Source organism: Sinocyclocheilus rhinocerous, unplaced genomic scaffold (genome assembly GCF_001515625.1).
Source record: "Sinocyclocheilus rhinocerous isolate Xijiao unplaced genomic scaffold, SAMN03320098_v1.1 scaffold943, whole genome shotgun sequence".
NCBI lineage: Eukaryota > Metazoa > Chordata > Actinopteri > Cypriniformes > Cyprinidae > Sinocyclocheilus > Sinocyclocheilus rhinocerous.
Genome location: NW_015626129.1, coordinates 114552 through 135280, shown reverse-complemented (window position 1 = coordinate 135280; position 20729 = coordinate 114552). Strand labels below are relative to the sequence as shown.

At 39.1% G+C, this 20729-nt stretch overlaps 2 protein-coding genes across 2 annotated transcripts in view; one reads left to right on the top strand and one right to left on the bottom strand.

The window, feature by feature from the left end:
- The first annotated feature begins 2123 nt into the window (after positions 1-2123).
- Positions 2124-20729, top strand: part of LOC107711033 (ventricular zone-expressed PH domain-containing protein-like) — an 86566-nt gene continuing 67960 nt past the window's right edge. Inside the window, exons 1-4 of the mRNA XM_016515937.1 lie at positions 2124-2456; positions 6679-6894; positions 7725-7826; positions 7914-7923. Coding sequence (XP_016371423.1) covers positions 2319-2456; positions 6679-6894; positions 7725-7826; positions 7914-7923 — 466 coding nt within the window. The 5' untranslated portion in view covers positions 2124-2318. The remainder of the gene's footprint in view (positions 2457-6678; positions 6895-7724; positions 7827-7913; positions 7924-20729) is intronic.
- ptx3a (pentraxin 3, long a) lies at positions 14417-20320 on the bottom strand. The gene is made up of 3 exons (XM_016515747.1): positions 19993-20320; positions 18604-19176; positions 14417-16034 (listed from the first exon to the last, which is right to left on the bottom strand). The coding sequence occupies exons 1-3, from the start codon at positions 20141-20143 to the stop codon at positions 15403-15405; spliced, it is 1356 nt and encodes a 451-aa protein (XP_016371233.1). The 5' UTR covers positions 20144-20320; the 3' UTR covers positions 14417-15402.

Sequence of the window (20729 nt, the reverse complement as noted above, 5' to 3'; positions counted from 1 at the left end):
TGTCCAATCCAGGGCCCTATGAAATCTGTATTAATATTATAATTTTTTCCCAAAATTCATTAATTTTTTCTGTTTACATTTTTTTTTATTCCCTTTATTTCCCCGTTTTAATTTTTCTGGATTCCGTTTTAATGGAGTAAAGTTTTAGTATTTTTTAAAATGATATTTTATTTTATTTCAGTTAAATTTTATTTTATTTCAAGTAACAAAAGTGTTTTTAATTTGTATTTTTTTTTAAATATTTGATAAAATATCTTGATAAAAATATCATATAATCAAATATTTGCAGACAAAAAAAATGATACAATTTTTCTGGATTCCGTTTTAATGGAGTAAAGTTTTAGTATTTTTTAAAATGATATTTTATTTTATTTCAGTTAAATTTTATTTTATTTCAAGTAACAAAAGTGTTTTTAATTTGTATTTTTTTAAAAATATTTGATAAAATATCTTGATAAAAATATCATATAATCAAATATTTGCAGACAAAAAAAATGATATTAATAATTTAGAATTGTAATTTTTTTGGTGAACAATTATTTATTTATTTATTTAAATGTTATAGTTTTAAAGTGCCCCTATTATGCCATTTCGAATATTGCCTTTCATGCAATGTGTAATGTAGCTGTATGTGAATGTAAATGATTTGCAAAGTTGTAAAGCCAAAAGTGCTTAAGTGCTATAAATAAAGTCATTGTCTCCCAAAAGAAAGAATCGACTCTGAACAGCCTGAACAAGTCATCAGTAATATGAATCCCACTTCCGTGATGGCTACACATCACAGGGTAACACATTTGCATAAAGCCCACCTATGTTCTACGTTGGCCACGTGTTGCAAACAACTTGACTCGACCTCAAACACTGTAGCTTGTTTTTGTGGTTAACATCATGTTGAGAAGACACTCATTTTATTTTCACTTCCAAAAGATGAGGCTGCAAAGAATCAGTGGTCATAATTCATATAAATTTTTTCCACTGTACCACAGCAGTACAACACCAATCTTTTTTGTGTGTGTTCCCATCATTTTACTGACAACTGCTTCTCTAATCTCGGGGAGTTCAGTGCAGGACTCACAAAGCGCTTGCTCTTGAAAGATGGCTCAATACCCAGTTTATTTGGATCAGCTGGCTCCACTTAATCACAACCTGTAAGTATGATAAATAATAGATGTTTATATTTTCTATCTAATGTTCAAAATACAGAACTATGACAATGGGCGTATCGTTTCCGACACGCTCTGTACACGGTAGACCAATCACAACAGACTGGGCCATCTGACCAATCAGAGCAGAGTTGGCTCAGTGAAAGGAGGGTTTTAGGCTACGTCTACACAAAGCCAGAGCTTTCCCTATCCAATCTTTTTTTTCCCCTCGTCTCAAGAAATATCTGTGTCCACACGAAACCACGAAACCGACACAAAACGATATAGTATACATGCCAGACCAGTATGTGGCGCTGTAATTCTGCCACAGAGATACACTAAAAACGGAGAAGAAGACTTGGACTATGCGCATAAACCTTGAGCGTGGTATACAAACGAACATGCAAAAATACATTTATTAAGCTGTGTTAATGTTAGTTAATAAGACAATCGTTCAGCATTTGTTCATGTTTTTGCTGCTGTTACGTGACGTAGCGGTGTCTGATTAGGGGCGAGACGTGGGCTGATGACGTCATCGTTTCAGAAAATATACGGATTCGCTGTCCACACGAAAACGCAAGGGCGGCGTTTTCAGATTTATCCACTCTGGGACCCGGTTTAAAAAAATATCGGTTTCACTCTCCCAAAACGCCGGATCTGTCTAGACGAAATGCCTATACGATACAAATTTTATGCGTATACAGCTAAACGCGTCTCCGTGTGGACGGGGCCTTAGAGAGACTGAATCTTAGAACTTCTTCAAACGAAAGCGAAAAGCGTTTTTTGACATTGCATGCATGTAAACCTATTGTAGGAGACTCCCAAAACAATATAAGAAACCTTAACAATGGCATAAGAGGCACTTTAAAGAATATAATTTTAATTTCGTAAGTCTAAGTATAACCCTACTGTCCTTAATAAAAAATGTACAAAGATCAATGAACTTTAAATGCAATGATGTCTTTTTCTTCTTGTGTTGTCTCTCACTCCCTCTTTTCCTTCTTGTCTCCTTTTTTCCCTTAATTAATCTTCCTCATAGTTGTCTTCTTTTCTACTTCGTTCCAGTTTGTAGGTGTTAGTCTGATGCATGTGTACTGGGTGCATTTCAGGAGCATGTCAAGTCATCGTGGTAACACAGGGCAGGGGCAGCCTGCTCAAGTTTGAGCCTGTCCCAGAATGCACCAACTGTTCCGTCTAGTGCTGGGACAGAGAGACCTGTCCCGTGCAGGAGACCTCTTCTCTCTGGATGACAGCGAGATTGAAGACTGTCTGTCCCAAGCCCTGGAGGAAATCAAAGTCATATCCTGTTCACCAGTGAGTACTCCGCTCCCAAAATAGTAAATTCATAGCACAACATTCTTAAATGATTTTAAAGGGGTCCATTTTTTTTTTTTTATAATTTTTCCCCAAAGTCCACCAAGAAATGTACTACAATGTTGTTGTTTTTTTCATACCAAATGTTTATTTTTGTCTATTTAGTATTTTAATCATAATTCATGTGATCATTTTATTTTTTGCCAAAGTTTGCATTACTCCGTTACAGGTTCCTGTCATGCCAATTACATCATATTTGTACTGAATCATTGTTAATATACTCATTGTTTTCACCTTAGACTGTAGGATACATTATGTATAGACAAAAAAACGAAACAAACCAAACTGGACCAAGGATAAAAAAAGCCATTCTTTTAGAAGATAGAACCTCTAGTAAATCTCTTTAGTAAATTTCATGTTATTTGGCATGTCTATTCAGAATTGTGGAAGAATATAGCTGTACAGATGCTGTTGTTTTTTAAACAGAGATTATAGAATTCTCAGAATTTCAACAATCTATGTCATCACAATAACAAGAATTCCAAGTACAAGCGATAAATTGAGCAGATGGACCTCAATAGGCTCATAACAGCATGAATAAGATTGGATATAGTATTCAGACACCTGCAGTTAAAATGCTAGTTCACATTTCACAGTAACTGTTTAGTGTGTAGTTCACATGGATCAAGGTGACATTCATAATATCTTCCATCAGCTACACATTCTACTGTTTGGACCCCCTGTCGGTCACGATGAGGAGAATGATATTAATAGGGATGATTTTCCAGGAATTGTGTTTATAGTAGAGTTTGAAGACGAGCATGGCCTGTTGATGCATCTAGAAGTACGTTTACCACGTTACATGACCGCATCTAACCCAGGTCTTGGTTTGCTGCGTACCCGAAGAGCTCTCAGGGAACTCTTACTGTATCTATGGATACCTGACACTGAATACAATCCTTTGGTCTCCATGCTGACCTGGCAAACAGATGTCTGGGCCGTCACTGTGCATGCTGCGGGTGAATCCTCGACCCTTGGGTTTTATCCTTTGTATACTAATAACCTACCAGCAGCACATGGGGAGATACCTATGGATGACGAACAGCCTGGACCTTCTCACCAGGTCAACCATGAGGCCAGTCCTGGAGGATCCAGGGCACCTGCAGACCAAAGCTCAGGCAGTCAGGTTGAGATTAGACAGGGTGGTAAAAGAAAAAGGAAGACTTCTGGCAGGTCAGACAGCAGAGAATGGCAAAGGAGGACATCAGACCACCAGACTGATTCTTCTCATGATTCCCTCATCTCTGGGGAATCACTTGGAGGGACATCCACTGATGATGACCAGCTTGCACTTTCTCACCGAGACAACAGAGAGGCCAAAGCTGGAGGATCAAGAGAACTTACTGACCAGAGCAGCCAGGATGAGTTGAGGCAGGGTGGTAAACGAAAAAGGAAGACTTCTGGAAGGTCAGAAAGCAGAGAATGGCAAAGGAGCAGATCAGACCATCAGTCTGACTCTTCATGCGATTCCCTCATCTCCGGGGAATCACTTGGAGAGACATCCACTGATGATGACCAGCCTGGACTTTCTCACCGAGACAACAGGAGTCAAGGTGGTAAATGGAAAAGGAAGTCTTCTGGCAGGTCAGAAAGCAGAGAAGGGAAAAAGAGCAGATCCGACCACCAGTCTGATTCAGATTCTTCAAGTCACTCTTTCACTGAGTTTTATCCTCCGGCATTACTTGGAGAGACATCAAGTCATGATGACCAGGTTGGACCTTCTCACTTTAACAACAGAGAGGCCAAAGCACCTGCTGACAATTTTAGCAAGAATGAGTCGAGGCAGGGAGGGAAAAGAAAAAGGAAGGTTTCTGACTGCCCAGACACCCAAAGCAAAAGGAGAAGATCAGACCACCAGTTTGATTCTTCACATGATTGCCTCACCTTTCGGTCACCTCCACAATCCCTTAGAGAGATATCCAGACATGATGACCAGCCTGGACCTTCTCATCAAGACAACAGAGAGGCCAGAGCTAGAGCATCCAGTGCACCTGCTGGCCAGAGCGGACAGGGTGTGTCAAGATTCAGAGGAATAAGAAAACAGAAGACCCAAAGCAAAAGGAGTAGATCAGACCCTCTGTCTGTTTCATCACATGACTCCTCTGGGTTTTATGGTCCAGATATAATTTTTACAGGAAACCATTTTTGGTGATATGGTAGAGTTGCACGTTTAATCATTAAAAGATTGCAATCTTGATTCAAATGCCCACACAATCTTATTCCTAAATGACCATGATTTGACGGCGTCCGTCAAAAATAGACTAGGTGCCTATCTTTAGCGAAGCGGCGCGGAGAGCCGCTTCTGGGACGGTTTTGAAACGTGCCGCGGCGCGTCTGGTGTAAACACAAGCATTGACTAGAATGACCGCGATCAGTTCCGGTAGACACGTCGGATCCGTAACGCGCCACAGACGTGTGCAGTGTAATTTAGATTAGGCGCCTAGTCTATTTTTGACGGACGCCACATCCAAACCACACAGCAAATACAAAATAGAAGTTAAAAAATCATGTCAATTTCAAAATAAACACCCTGTGCAGACTCCCGATCGTATTTCACGGTCACATATCTTTGGCAGGAGGTCAGAAATGGACGACGAGCGGTTCATCCTCGAAATACAAAAACACATGGTGTTATATGACATCACAAATCCTTCTTACAAGGACAATGAGCAACCAAACAACATCTGACAGGCAAATCACGTGGTCTCGCGAATCCTACCGCTGCGCTTCTGGTGTGAGTTGGCACCGCTTGGAGGACGTAACAAAACCTCTTCGGAGCCGTGATGCGCCGCAGACGTGTGCAGTGTAAATCAGGGGTGAATGATCTGGCAGAGAATGACTGAAGACCCAGGGTTTAAATACTGGAGGCAGATGAGTTGATTGGCAGCAGGTGATTCACATTCAGCAATCAGCCACAGAGAGGAGTGCATAGCCATGCCCAGGATACACACACTCACAGACACACAAAAAAGGAAAAACACTACTGGCCAAAAAGTCCAAATCCCTAACAAAAATAGACATATTCAGTGGAAAGTAACAAGCTTTACTTCCTGTTTGTCCTTAGCTGATCACATGCCTTGTTGATGTTATGCTGTTAAAGTGAAGTTAGAGAGCATATGGCATGTTCTGGCTGATCACTGACGCTGTCAGCACTGCATATCTGAATAATTTGAATAAGGTGACCCCTTATTTCCACACTTAGTATATTTTAAATTTAAATGAGAGAACTTCTGAAGGAATGTTGGTGTCACTGAGCGTGATAAAGCCAGTTCCTCTTGCCTCATTGGGCTTCTTTGTTCTGGCTGGCTTTTGTAAACAGATTTGGGCTCATCCAGCATCTCAGGGGTAGCTTTCTCTCATTCTCTCTTCTCTTGTATTTCTCTCTCCAGGGCCTACAGTGTCCTCCTTTCCACAGTCACTGGCATAACATTATCATTCCGAACATGCCACACCACAAAGATGAAAATATTTGCTACATAACTTTCTAGTTTAAAGATACCTCATGCTTTCAGAACTCTAAATAAAGCTGTTTGCATGTAAATACTCTGTAGCTTAACAAACAGTCAGTGGATGGATGTCAGTCCATAAATGTTTTATATATTACATAACCATGTAAGAAGACCTATTCACTGGATTTTGAAATAAAGAAACTTGATCTTATTTTATTTTTTTGATTTAAACATTATGGATGCAAACCAAAACATAAGATTTATAGTAAATGAATGATAAATCTTGCATCAGTGCAAAACAACTTCATGTTGTATAATAAAGAGGTAAAAACAGTAATACATTTTAAATCTGTTTGAATGAGCCACATTCAGAGTATTGCAAAATAATAAATATATGCAAATCTGTGAAGGTGTGACCGCACATCAGCTTGGTAACTGGAAACGGCCTACAGTTACACATGGTGTGGTCAAACTAAATTGCTCCCATTATAATCAAAGCAGTTTGCAAGAGTTGACTATATTTTTCGTTTAGGTGTCAGATTTTATAAAATCAAAACATGGATATATACCTCAATATAAATAGCATTGCAGAATTTCTGCTGTCACACAATATATGGCACAGATTTCATCTGCACCTGAAAATTTGCAACATGTAACAGAGTCTTAAATGCACATCTCTTTCCTTCAGTTATGTGATTTGTGATTGGTTGCAGGACTACTTGACCAATGACAATGACCAAGCGGTGGTGGAGATCTGCATCACACGCATCACTACAGCTATTAGGGAAACAGGTTCGATTGAGAGGCACGGAGCAGCTCTGGTGTCACTATGGGAGTCTTGTCTCGAGCATAACCTCCAGCCGCAGGGCAAAGACGAAGACACACCCCATGCCAAGATCGCCTCCGACATCACCAGCTGCATCTTGCAGGTAGGAGCAACACTTAAGGGCCAAAGCACACAAATGACCCTAAATGATTTCCCTACATTTATATACATAACAGCAGATTCCTCACGTTAATAGTCAGGGTACAGCTGGTCCAAAAAGTGTCCACGCAGCCCAAACATAAACATAAAAAGAAAAATGTGTGATGTCAATGGATTTGCTAACAAATTACTGAAAAGGAGGTTTATTTTCTAATTTACACACCTGTACTTTACTACACAGCCTTATTATCATATAATGCATACACTTCGACTCACTGGTGCATTTTATTTGTGTAAAAATGAAGTGTCTATCTCTCCTTGGATGCCACCAGAGTTTTGGATTTCCAGAGTTTCAAGTTCAAAATTTTGTTCCATCATACTGCACATCAGAGTTAAAATTACTGAGTTGAGTGGTACACAGTATGAGAAAAAATCTAATATGATTGGTTTGCTGTTTTGAAATCCGAACCATTGACATACATAGATCAAATTTAGTTTTTTCCTTCTTGAAATTTTCACAATTGTTAACATTTTAAATATAAAATGTATATTTTTTTTATGTTGTTTATATATATATACTGTATATGTATATGTATGTATGTACAATTGTACACTATAATTTGTCTTAAATGGCAAAGAACTAGTTAGAACGAGTACATTTGTCATCTTTCTCTCTTCTGACTGGCATAATCGATCTCTTGGATAGCCGTAGCAAAACCCAACTTTTTCTTCTTTTGCTATTGGAGCAATTGAAAATGCAAAAATCATATTTGCTGTTGTCTCCCGTTCACTGCTTTAAATATTTACCCACTTATGATACTCTCGAATACCCAGACCTTCAGACTGATGGCAGAAGGTCTGGACTCCATCTCAACTTTCATTGGCCAAGATCCACCCAAGAGGCCGTCTGAAAGACATGTAAAGCAACCAGTCACGGTTTGTTTTGTTCAGCGTCATGTTTAGGGGTGTAAAAATGTAAAGTCTATGTCTCTGCAATGACAGAAACAATAACATTTTTTTCAGAATGGGACAAGCACGTCTCCTGGACATTCTGTAAAAATCAACCCATCAGATGATGACTTCAAAAATTTGTCTAATTTTGTGTGTCTTATGCATCAGTCGTTCTGACTTCTGAGGCTGAGACTACAATTATGATGACTTCTGCTTCTGAGAACCCCAGAATTGTGAAAAGGGTCCATATTTGTCAATTCTGAAGCAATAGTTACGCTCAGTCTCAGGGAGTCGAGTGGCATGTCTCAAAATGGAACTGACACGCCTGACAACAGCAATTAGCCATAATCTCTTTTGAATTATTTCTGTTTTAAAAAGATTTTTCACAGGCTTGACACAGTTTCTCCTGCTTCTTTGGATATTTGCTTCACTCTCCCTCCAGTGCCTTTATCACATCCTTCCATGTGCTTCACTCCTCCCTCTCTCTCTCTCTCTCTCTCTCTCTCTCTTTGTATTTCTCTCTCTCACACACACACACACACACATTCACTTATATAATAAGCCAAACATGAATCTTAGAGCAGGGCTTAGAGAGAGGCTGAGCTAGAGTGAAGCATTCTGGGTAGTGGTAAAGATCAGTATTCATTAGAGAACTGCAGCTTGAACAGTCTTATGCCTGAGTTCTTCAGAACTATTTGTGGAAGGGCTCTTTGATCTGAGCAGCAGTCACATATTCAAGTGGGTGTTATATAATTAGCTTGGGTTCTTTGGAAGTTGTTTGCTCTACGTCATGCCTTTTAAAGTTTTAGTTCTGATATTCAAGGACCTTTTCCCTTTAGGCAAGAATGTAAATGACCATTCTTTTTATAGTAAAGGAAAATCTTTTCATTTGCTGAAGAAGAATTGAAAATCATGCTCATATTGTGTACAGTAACTAGATTTATGAATATTTTTGAAGAAGATTGAAATATAAACCAAATTATTTTATTTTGGCCACATGTATCAAATTTAATAATTGCTATGTAGTAGTGTAAAACTTAATTCTTCATGATAAAACAACTTTCCATTTCTTTTGATATCCATCTGAACAAGCTAATCATTGCCTTCAAGATCACTAGAAAGCTATGTTCAGGTGTGTTTGATTAGGGTTGGAGCTAAACTCTGCAGTACAGTGGCCCTCCAGGACCGAAGTCACCCAGCCATGCAATAGAAGCACACAAAATCCTCACCTACTTATTGTGGATGGCAGTGTCCTGTGATTTCACCAAGTGCCACATGATCCTGGATCAACACAGGGATGTACCAGTCACATTGTGTCCTTACCAGACACGGAGTATTAAAGTGACAAGTGATGAAAGGTCTTTATCTTCTTACTTTAATCTTTATCTTCAATTCAAATCTGAGGTATTTTCCTAACCAGCCACGACTGTGACAAGAGAAAGGAACATTTGACGATTGCTTAAAGCAGTGATCTTCACTATTTTTTTCACGAGAGCCGCACTTATAGGACAAAGTTAATAGGAGAGCCACTTGTACTGCAAAGTATGAAAAGTTACATCCAGTCATAAATAGCATGTCTGCTTCTCAATCTGTCATCCCTGAACATACAATATGCAATGCAATACAAAGGGGTTTATTTTTAAAAGTTATTTTTTATTAAAGTTATTTGCTTCTACATTAGCCCATCATGTATCAAACCATAAGAGCACATTCGGCGTTAAGAGCTGGAAAGATTGCCAAAACAACTCCGCAGTGAGTCAATGTCATGGACGTAAGGGCAGAGCAAGTTTAAATATCTTTCTAGTCTATATTTCCATCTTGTAATTCCGCTGTTTTGGGTATTTTTAAAATATAAATTATTTGTAATAGAGCAGACACTGACTGTTGTTCATGTATTTATGTTCTCATTTAGCGAGACAGCAGACGCTGAAAACACTGCACACTTCAGTATGTGTGTAGTAAATGAAACCACGCGTCTGTGCCATTCATTCATAAAGAGACATGCAGGATTCATATTTAAATGTTATTTTTGCAGCTTAAAATTTACAGATACCAGTCAATATTGCGATTTGATTTAAGTGTAATGACCTACTTTTGATTTATTCACCCAAACTTTGACAAATTCCGTGACATTCCGCGTTATACAGTAAATTCTGTTTTTATGACTGGATTCCGCAATTCCGTCCGCGTTTTCCGCATTGCAGAAATCATAGGGCCATAATTAAAATGGGTTCTATTGTCTTTTGTCGAAGGCATTGATTAGCTTGTTCAGGTGTATACAACAGGCCTCCAGTCATTCACAGACGTGATGGGCATGGCAATATGACTATGATGAAATTACATATTGGAGTATTAATAAGTACCTGTAAATAAATATTTATACAATACATACCTGTGATTTTGCCTGTTAAGTGTTTATGTTGTTAAGAAGTGGATAGGTTTAGTGTAGGAGTAGGGTTAGATGCTCCAATATCTATGAAAATATGAATATTTATACACTTTCAATTTTTTAAACTTGTTTTTTAATAAAATTTACACTTTTACATATGCAATAATTACATGCGTCACTAAAGGGGTAGCCTGAGGGTTAAAAAGTGATGCCAAATGTCAATATGTGACAAGTTGGGAGTGAGAACGCCCTGAATAAACATGAAATATTTTCTGATTGGTTGTGTATCATGGTACACTCGTTTCACATTTATTCTAGACAGATGAACTTGTGGCATTGATCCTACTCAGGAAGCATTGTTAGGTATAGAATTGGGTTTAAGGCTGGGGTAGTTAATTGTTAGGCTTGTGGCTGTGTTTGTTTGACAAGAATATTGTTCCAGGATCAATAACAGATGTTGATCCAGGGACACATCCTAATTGGCAAAGTCACCATCACTGTGTGCTGTATTCGATTACGCAATAGAATAGTATGGTGAGTCATGGAAGGTATAAAACCATCATATTCACCATGATTCAGTGCTTTCCAGACTGTGCACCTCATTGCCTTTGTGGTGATTAGAGAAGCAGTCCCTTTGTGTCTTTACAAGAATATCCACACACAGAGACCAGTGACTGTTTAGTTTCCACAGCACTAGTGTGCCACCCACAGCATCGGCGTAGTGCAGATGACGTGTGGTTTTCCTGACCCGCAGTGTGTGGTTCTGGTTTCTGGCCCCAAAACCACACAGTTAAATGGGTCATTTGAGACATCCACACGGTGAAGCAAACTTTATTAAATCCATTGTTCTTCTAAATTGATTGAAGTACATGTTATTGAGTGTTTTCTGAATGAAAGATTTGCATTTTTTAGGAGTTGGTCTGTCATACGAGGAATGGATGGTATATTTAACATGGTGTATGTGCCAAAATAAACTCAGCTGTTCAAACACTCCACTCACACAAATTATTGTCCATAGAAGATAAAGATCTCATTGGTGTGGTTCTACTTATTGTGTTGAAACTCTTTAAGGAAGGGTCAGCCTGGGGGTCATCAGAGGCAAAGAACAAATATGGCTTCATTGGGGAATAGTGTGGTCAAATTTACATCGACCTCAGCTCATTGTCATACAGTTTGGGTCAGCCAAAGGACAACAATATAGTAAATGCCTTCTAACTGAGCCACAGAATAAATACTGAAACACTGAAAATGTTATGTATTGTTGGTGTAGCTTGATCATGTTAGAGATAAGGATATAAATCGGATATCTTCATATTCTGCAACAATTTCATAATTTCTTATAGTAGGATCAATGAAATTGTACTGTCGGAGAGCTACAAGTGATAGGCCCTCTTAAAGAGGTCACCTGACTCTTGTAAGTTTCTAGTGGACCACCTGGCATGTTTATTTCTCAGGAGAAGGTGATAGATAATCTTTTGACAATCTGCATGAAGTCTGATATGCTTATTCTTATTCTGGCTAAGAAGCACCCATTTTAAGGGAAGAGATGTCTGATCTATAGATAAAATAACCAAACCGCCATCTGAATATTGAACCTCACAAACATTATGAACCATTCAAACACTGGCAAACCTTTGATATATCAGCTTAGTACTTTGTAAACACGATTACCATGTGCCGTGATATGTTTGTTATGAGCATGGCACTGCAAAATCACAATAGCCTGAGAGCAACCCCATCAGCCCTTTTCTTTGACTTCCTGGTTCAAACGCTTCACCTGACATCATGTCACTCTCCTACGGAGAGGTTCCTCATTCTACTTTCTACATTCTATTTCCGCATTCAGCATTCTGCTTCTTGCCAAAAAAAAAAAACCCGTTGCCTCGGCTGAAGAAGGACCCTCTTAGGCTTTAATTTGTATTATTCAACTGTTGATGGGGGTTCAAGATCTAAATGAAGTGTAGACTTGCGCTTGACAATCATGTTTATCCCAGAACTGGTTACGTAACTCTCAGTTCTGAAACTGTCATGACAACTCAACTTTGTCCACTCAACCGTTGCCCAGGTTTTTGGAGCCCGAGGTACACTCAACAATTGGCTGACCACTACAGTGAAGCAGCTTGCATTGATATGTTTGGGTTTCTGTATGCCCTATGCATATACTCTCAGGCCTCCTTTGATTACATCTTGTACCATCACAGCACTCTAGAGGGCTGAGTGGGAGAAGAAAGCCGATACGCGAGTTAGCAGAACCTCTGGAATGAATCCAGCATGCACTAGAGATAGAAAACAGAGCACTTACCCAATTCACCCTTTCTCTAAAGCTACATAACACAACACAGGACAAATAGACAACACCAGGATATTGAGCTCTCAAGGAATTTAGTGGCCTACAATTGTTTGCCGAAATTCAGCATGACTCGGTGATATTACAATACTTGGTTTAACTTACAGTAATAGTCAGTTGTCGGTCTTTATTTCCAGTATAAGCATATACTGCATACTGGTTTCTGCATATTTCATGCATTACAGCAGAGGACCAGCTAACGGGATTATTAGAACTTAATAGCTCAGACTTGTCCATTCTCAAGCTTCCCATTGGGGTCTGTCCTCCTAATCAGTCTCCTTTGCCCTTCTCTCATTAACACCACCCTGGTCCTACTTCCCATGGGTTCACAGAAAACCAATCACATGCGACCTCTTCACAGTCCATGAAGCAGGAAGTGGGGTGAGGTAATGGGGTTCAGGTTAGGTTTTGTGGGGTACCATCGAGTGCAGAAGGAAGGGTAGAGCCAACAACTACTTCATTGGTACGATAATTAGATTACAATTTTCATGGTCTATTTCATGCTCAGGCCAGTCTCATTCTGACAAATGGTTTTTTGAAAATCAAACATTTGCAATGGTAAGGAAAGAAAAAGAAGACCATGACCATTGGCTTATTGGCTATTGGTGGTAAGTAACCCTACTCAAAATACCATTTTGACTTGATTAGTGTAGAAGGCTAGTTGAGACACCACCATCATAACAAAACATACAGTATGCTGCTCTTTTCAGCAGGACAGGCAACAACTTTTACAATCATTTAGTCTCTTTAAAATGCTTTTCTGAGCTATGTAGGTGTTTCACCATGAGCTCTCATGTTTCCTTAGTATGTAGACACAGTGGTCTCATGTTGAAGTCATGTCGGAGGTACGATGAGTGTTTGTAGTGGTCTGGAGTGTGTTAGAGACACAGCTCCCCTGGAGTGTACACTCACTACAGGAGCAGGAAAGGTAGAGGTGGAAAAGAGCATCTTTGAAACATTAAAGCTTTTGAATGGCTCCCAAACTCCCTCCAGCAATGCTCATTATTAGAAATATCCCTTCAAGAATGCAGTCTCCCTACCACCATCTGGATCCACTAATCAGTCTGAGGCCTGAGTGCTTTTGCTAAGCTAATGATTTGTTCCTCTTTTACACTGACCCGTGACCAGTGTCATCCAGATCCTTGGTTATGTTGCATGTTATACGTGTAAAATACCAGACACTCAATGTGGCCCATGCAGTTTTGTCTTGTTTTTAATTAACCGATTTACTTGCGTTTTTTAATACACAATCTTATTGTACAAGTCTCATCATTATCATTGTGCATATTATTTCGATGAAAAAAAAAGAAAATGTTAGTATTCATAATTTTTTATCAAAATGTATTCATTTGCTGTGCCTCTGAAGTGACTTACCTTTTGTTAATGTGTATTTTTTTCCTTTTAATTTAACAGTTCATTTGAATATGTCACAGTGTGGAAGTAAAGTGGTGTTTTGAATGTTGTTTAGTGTTAGATATTAAAACTGATACACCAGATTCACTAACCCTGTTTCAAATGATATGGTGCAGTCATGTTACCAAAATTTCAGCAGAATTGTGCAGGCAAAAAAAGGTCCATTGTATATTGTCAATAGTGTAGCAACGTATGAAGCACAGCTCACGCAGGAGTCACTTTCTAACCAAGCAACTTTTTGTTGGTCAGTGCGGGTTAATCTACATGACTATCTTGAATCAGTTGTGTAAAAACAGTAAATGTGACCATACCTTTAAACTGTTGTGAGTCCTCACTTTCATAGCGGCTGCAAAGGGGTTGCTTGTGAGCACCCTTCTGTAACGTAAAATGATGAATGGAGCAACAGTCTCGCAGACTTTACGGATATGGGACAGTCATCGCAAGTAAACTTTATTTGTCATTTGGGACAAGGCCACAATCTCTTACTGACATTTTTCACAATCTCACTGATAAACTATTTGCACAGTTTTAATTTAAGAATGGTTTAGCCATTGGTTATGGAATCATGATCCATCATAATGTATCGAATCACAACATACAGTATGTATCACAATTAACTGTTATGTGCTATTAACTAAAACACTCTGCTCTCGATCTCTTTTTTCATTCAGCAGATCCTGGATGACAATGTTTTTGTCATTTTAGTTTTACATTTTTTATTATGGTTTGTTTTCCCAACCCTCAGAAAAATATCTATGTACATTATACATTCATCTTAGCCTCTAAACAACAACAACAAAAAAACATTATAATACATTTAATCACATCAGCGGAAACATAAAAATAAAGTCACAATTTGTAAACATTTTCCACAGTTCCATCATCAAAACATAGCAACCATCTTGTGGTAAAACAACAAACCAAAGACAAAAAAGTTATTCATTAGCAGAACTCAAATAACAAAATATTTTAAAATGGCATTCACAAGACATGTAACAGTTTGAAAAAAAAAATGCTTAAGAAAAATTACAATGATGTATTACATTACAAATAGATTACAAATTAAGTCAAATCTGAATGTAAACATTACCAATCAAGATAAATAGTTTGACGATACATAATATATATATTTTTTTAAATTACTTCCACTTTGTTTTAATTGAAAGTTTGTAATAAAAATGATATATGATATGATGTCCCTCCAATGGCAGCAGTGTAACTATTTTAACTTGTTTGACTAAAGCCAGTTCACCCTAAATCACATTTTCCCTATGAGGGAGCATTTTCTGCACATCTAAGAGAAGAAAAATTATTGTTGTGTGCAGGTGTAGCAAAGCAGGTTCTTAATATGTGCTTGTAGGAGCTCAGCTGATTGGTCTACAGGGCTCAGGTGGTTAAGACAGTAGAGAAATTTAGTATATTAACTTGACACCCCCTTTTGGCTCAATGTCAGAGACGCCCCATGCCACCACATTACCACGGATCCCACAACCACTCCCATCCAGCCGCGATTGCTGAGATATCTCCTTTGAATCCAAAACACGGTCCCACATGTTCACTCCAGTCATCTTCCCTGTAAAGGCCAGCTCTGCATCAAAAGTGTCTGGGATACTGAGATGCCTGAAGGAACGTCCATACTCTTGCCCCAGTAGTATGCTTCCTTTGCTGCGTAGCTCATGACCTTCAGCCACTCCAGGAGAGCTTGCAGCCTGTTGACCATTCACCCACAGTGAAGCCAAGCCCTGCTGTGAGCTCCAGACTGCACAAATGTGCGCCCACTGACCCTCTTGAACTGCCCCTGAAGCTTCCACCAAATGGGTTTCACCATCGACTGTAAAGAACGCACTCTGTCCATTCAACACCAGCTGGAGTTCGTAGGCATTGCCAGTTGTACTGTAAGAGAAGAGGATGGTCTTGTTGAGCACCTGAGTTGGTTTCACCCACAGGCAAATGGTGACCGCATTGTTCTGGAAGGGTGTCTTGGGTGAGACTTCAACATGAGCTTTAGATGAACGTGTGGGGAAGAGCAGCCCAGTGTCACAGCCTGGAAAGGCAGAAGAATTGGGAGAGGGAAAGGGAGCGTGTTAACAAACTTTATCCGCTGTTAGAAGGAACAGAATTAATCTGTTATGATGTCTGTTACCCTCAGAGGGAGAAGCACTGCACCACTCCACCCATCAATAGATGCATACGACAGCATCACTGAAGGCTTATGATTTTATCTGAATAACCTTCACACAAATCTTTCAAGGAGGGTTCATCACAAAGTGTAAAAAAAAAAAATTATTTAAAGGTCAGTGTTTTGTGATGTAATCTGCAGCGCATACTTTATATTTTAATGGGGGCTCTCTAAGTAATGAGTTACAGTGTAAACATTTAGTCATTGTGAATCCTGTCCAGGGTGTGCTCCTGCTGAGCCTTCCAAAAGAGCGACAAAGATCAAGAGACTACTTTTCCTTGTGCTTTTAGTATTTATTCACTGCTAAATACGAGGAGAATTGGTCAGGTAGAACCCAACTATGATCGTCCCTGTGCAGATGTCTTTTGTAAGTTCATGCTTGCATGAACATGTTTTATACGGATGGTCAGTTTTGTGCACGATTAGCTGGCATAACTATTGAGAGGACCTTCAACCAGAAGAAACTGAATTACAGTGGAAGGCTCGTAAACAAAGGGATTGAAGGGGGCTTGGTTAATGGGATTGGTACGTTCTCTCTCCAATGGGTGATTGCTTTGCTATGACAGGCCATGGCTCTCCTTTCCTACCGTAGCTTACAGTATTTTCATTACATTTGTCTTGGGTTTCCTGCTTTGGGAGGATGGAAGGGAGGCTAAGTCATTCTCTAAACAGTCTCATCTGGTGCTGTTTCCCCCCCCTGGATCATTTGGTGTGGTCGCCTTGCATAGCTGTTAATAATTATACCTCCCTCTGTCTTTCATTTACTCTACCTCTACAAAGTTATTTAATGCAGGAGGCATGGGCATTCACAGATTAAATCATTTTTAGCTTAAGCTGACTAGAAACTGTATCCGGCTTACTGACAAGGTGAAAGCTCTCTTGATGCGAACAACTCCGTAGGAGCTTGGGGAATGTCTTAGGGGGTTAAACATTTATCAGATTTTGGGGGTATCAACCTCCTACCTTGGGGTAATGGTGGTCCGCTCAGAGGTTGTGTGAGTTGACATGCTTTGTGTTTGTGTCAGTTAAGTTGGCAAGTGGTTCAATCATACCATCTGGTTTGCATAAATCGCAGATTTGCAGCTCAAAATTTACAGCACCAAACCAGAATCGTTTTAGTCCTATCTAGACTGAGTTCATGAGATTAACTCGTATAAAGCAACATCCTTGCAAGGGGCGTTGGAATTGGTACATGATGTTTTGTTGTTTAGAAACTATGACATAATTCTACATGCAGGGCTGGGCGATATGGCCAAAAAATGATCATGATAAAATGTTTCATTATCAGTCGATATCGATAATTATCACGCTAAATTTCAAATCTTTATTTCTTTCAAGTTTAAAGGTGGATTTTTGATCCTATAAGAAGTTGTAGAAACCAGACAGTTAATTGTGGTTTTAAACAACTCTACATTTCTTTCCAGTCATTTTTCATTAACAAAATAAACATCTTAATAGAAAAATTAATTTCTTAGTCTTTGCATTTTCTAATGAGTGATATTGTTTCAAATCATGAAACAGGTTTGTGTTGCCTGACTTTGATAATGCGTATCTTCAGCACAGTTTGCAGTACAGGCTGCAGTATTAATAAATATTTTTTTTTGTCTCTTAGAAATGCACATTTTACAGTAGCTTGAGTTAGGATGCAGATGTCAATTTATGTTCATTGTCACAAACAGTAGCATGTTTGAGTTTGATTAAAATTAACCATTGGTCTTCCATAGCAGCATACATTTAGATCATGATAACCACAGTTAAAACCTCAATACCATGTTAAAAATGTAACTGTATGGTTTCTAGGTATTTGTATGAAAAACAGTAGTGTAAATACATTTAGTATAAATGCACACACACTATAGCTAAATCACAAAAAAATACTGTAATTGTATTCCATTACTCCTTTAAAATATTTAATACATGTCTACATTAATAATATAATAAAATTCGATATAAATATCCCACATTTCTGCCACAATACCATGGTGCAGTTAGTGTTACTACAGTAAATCCATGGTAAATGATGGCGATTTGTAGATTGAAAAGCCTTCTGACTGTATCGTTGTGCACAGTGTTTCTCCTGTTTGTTTCATCTGGCTTTAAACTAGTTTAAATCAGCGAGTCATTTGTGTTCTTTGCTGAATTCAACGCTTCACACTGGATCTCACAGCGCTGTTTAGTGCTCGCGTATCAAACTCTTATTATCGTTTTATCGCCCAGCCCTATCTACATGTGTGTTTTACTGTACCCTTCCCATACACAGTGTGGTCTGTTATATGTGCCATGGCATAGCATTTATTGCACAGTTAAACACTTTGAGGCATAATTTAGAAGACAATGGTTTGAATCCAGTTTGAATTCCAGTATACCCATTTTGCTCTTAATAATGTGGCAAAAATATTGACAACTTTTGCTTTTTATAACTTAGATGTCTCACCTGATGGAAGGCTATTTGCTAAGACTGATCTGGTGTAAAGGGTCAGCTGTTCCCGGATGGTTTGCAGCTCGCTGGAGATGGTCGCCAGAGTCTTCTCCAGCCTACCTCCGTTCTCAGTTACTTCTTGCATGAGATGTCGGACCTGGAAGCTCTTGGCTTGGGAGGCCAGACCTCCTCCCCCCAATTTCAAGCAGCCGCTCTCCAGTCGCTCCATTCGTGCAGCCTGGTTTACGCTGGCAACAAGTAGCTGCTGCAGGGCTGCATCATGCTGCGCGTACTGATCAGCTGAGACCTCTCGCACGCGGTGCAGCGCGTTTTGCAAACGCGTCTCTGTTTGAATCCCAGCCCGTCGAACCGAGCTTTCAACCGCAGATGTGCAAGAGCCGCCGTACTGTGCCACAAACTGTAACAGCTCTCCTCTCAGACTCTGCAGCTCAACCTTGATGATATCATCGGCATACTGCAGGAGCATGTTCTCTTTCATTTGGGAATTTTCCAGCATTGTGAAGAGCTTATCCCACTTAGTGAAGACTGGACTTCTGCAGGGTTCAGAGGAAGGTGTGGGGGTCACCTCTGAGAGAGAAATCAAGGGAAAGAAGAGGAATGCAGAAAAAAAGAAAGAGAGAGAGAAACAACAACATGAGTTTAGATGATATGGTTTGTGTATGTACTTAAGATGACACCATTGAGTTTGAAGGGTTAGCAGCGGAGAGTGCATCAAGGTCCTATGTAACTAGAGATTGTGAACTATATGAAATATTGCAACTAAGACAGCTAAGTCAACTTGTAGTTGACTTAAATGCTTAGATCTTGAAAACTCCTATAGAATATAGAAAAATGATTGATTGATTGAAACTCAACCAAAGAAAAACCTTTAAGTTTCTGCAACAATGGGATGATCCCAGCAAACAGAAATGCAAAATCTATTTCTGAAACAGTACTGAAACGTACTGAAACATATCTTCAAAACATGACATTTATTTATAACCTTGGGTCGTTTATGAGAAAAGTTTCACTAATAAAGTAGAATACTCAATTTAAAAATAATGATCGGCTCTTTTTTAATTTGAACTTAAAATCTTTAAAGCTATAAAATTTATGACCATCAAGAACTTTCAATTATATGATGTCATGACACAACGCATGCATTCTGTTACACTGCAACACATATTCCTGCATTCACAAATGTTTAAACACTTGATCCCTATGAGTCACATTGTTTGTTTTTCTTTGTCTTTTTCCTTGCTAATATAACTCCTGTCTGAAAGGCATGTCCACGCACACGCTCATAGTTTATTAGTCCTGACAACACTTGCATGTCTCTGTAACTCACAGCTAATAGTACTGATCACAATGATTTTTTTATTTATTTTTTTGTCGGTTACTCACCTTCCAGCTGGTCCTCGTCAGTTATCTCGTTGAAATAATCTTCTCCAAAGCTCACCTTGATATCATCCCCATAATTCTCAGGTACTGCCATGGACAATGAAACCACCAGACACATGGCCTGGAGGAATGTCCGCTTGGACGTGCTGGCCATGTGTGAATATGAACAGGGCTCAGTGTTTGTGTATAATTGTCTCTTTTCTCTCTGGTGGCCCTCCTTGTTAGATGCTGAGCAATCGGTTGGCTGGACTCTTGCTTGTTTGGTGAACTGCAGCTGAAAGGGAACTGAGCCTGATAGAGGAGCTCTGTGGTCTATATAAACATTGTGCTCAGAAAGAGAGAGAGAAAGAGGTGGGGGGAGAGAGAGTTAGCTCCAGTGAGAAATTCTTCATTGGAGGTATGGGTAGTCAAATTGTTGTACTGCTCCTGCAACTCAGGCAAAGAGAGAGAGAGAGATAGGGGGAGGATGTTGGGAAAGAGGGGAAGTACTAGTGAATTTTGAAATAATGGCCTGAAATTTCTGTAATACCCAGTTGTTTACTATAACTTATCACTAAAATCAGAGGGAAATGAATGGTTAAATATTATTTAAGAGCTTAACACTAATCTAACCCTTAGTCTCTATCCCAAATCCTAAATCCAACCTTGACACTTAATGTCTGTTATAAATATATTGCCTGTGACCCCTTTTCCTTCATCTATCTTGTACCTTAATCTTTCAGACCTACCCCTAGTCCTGA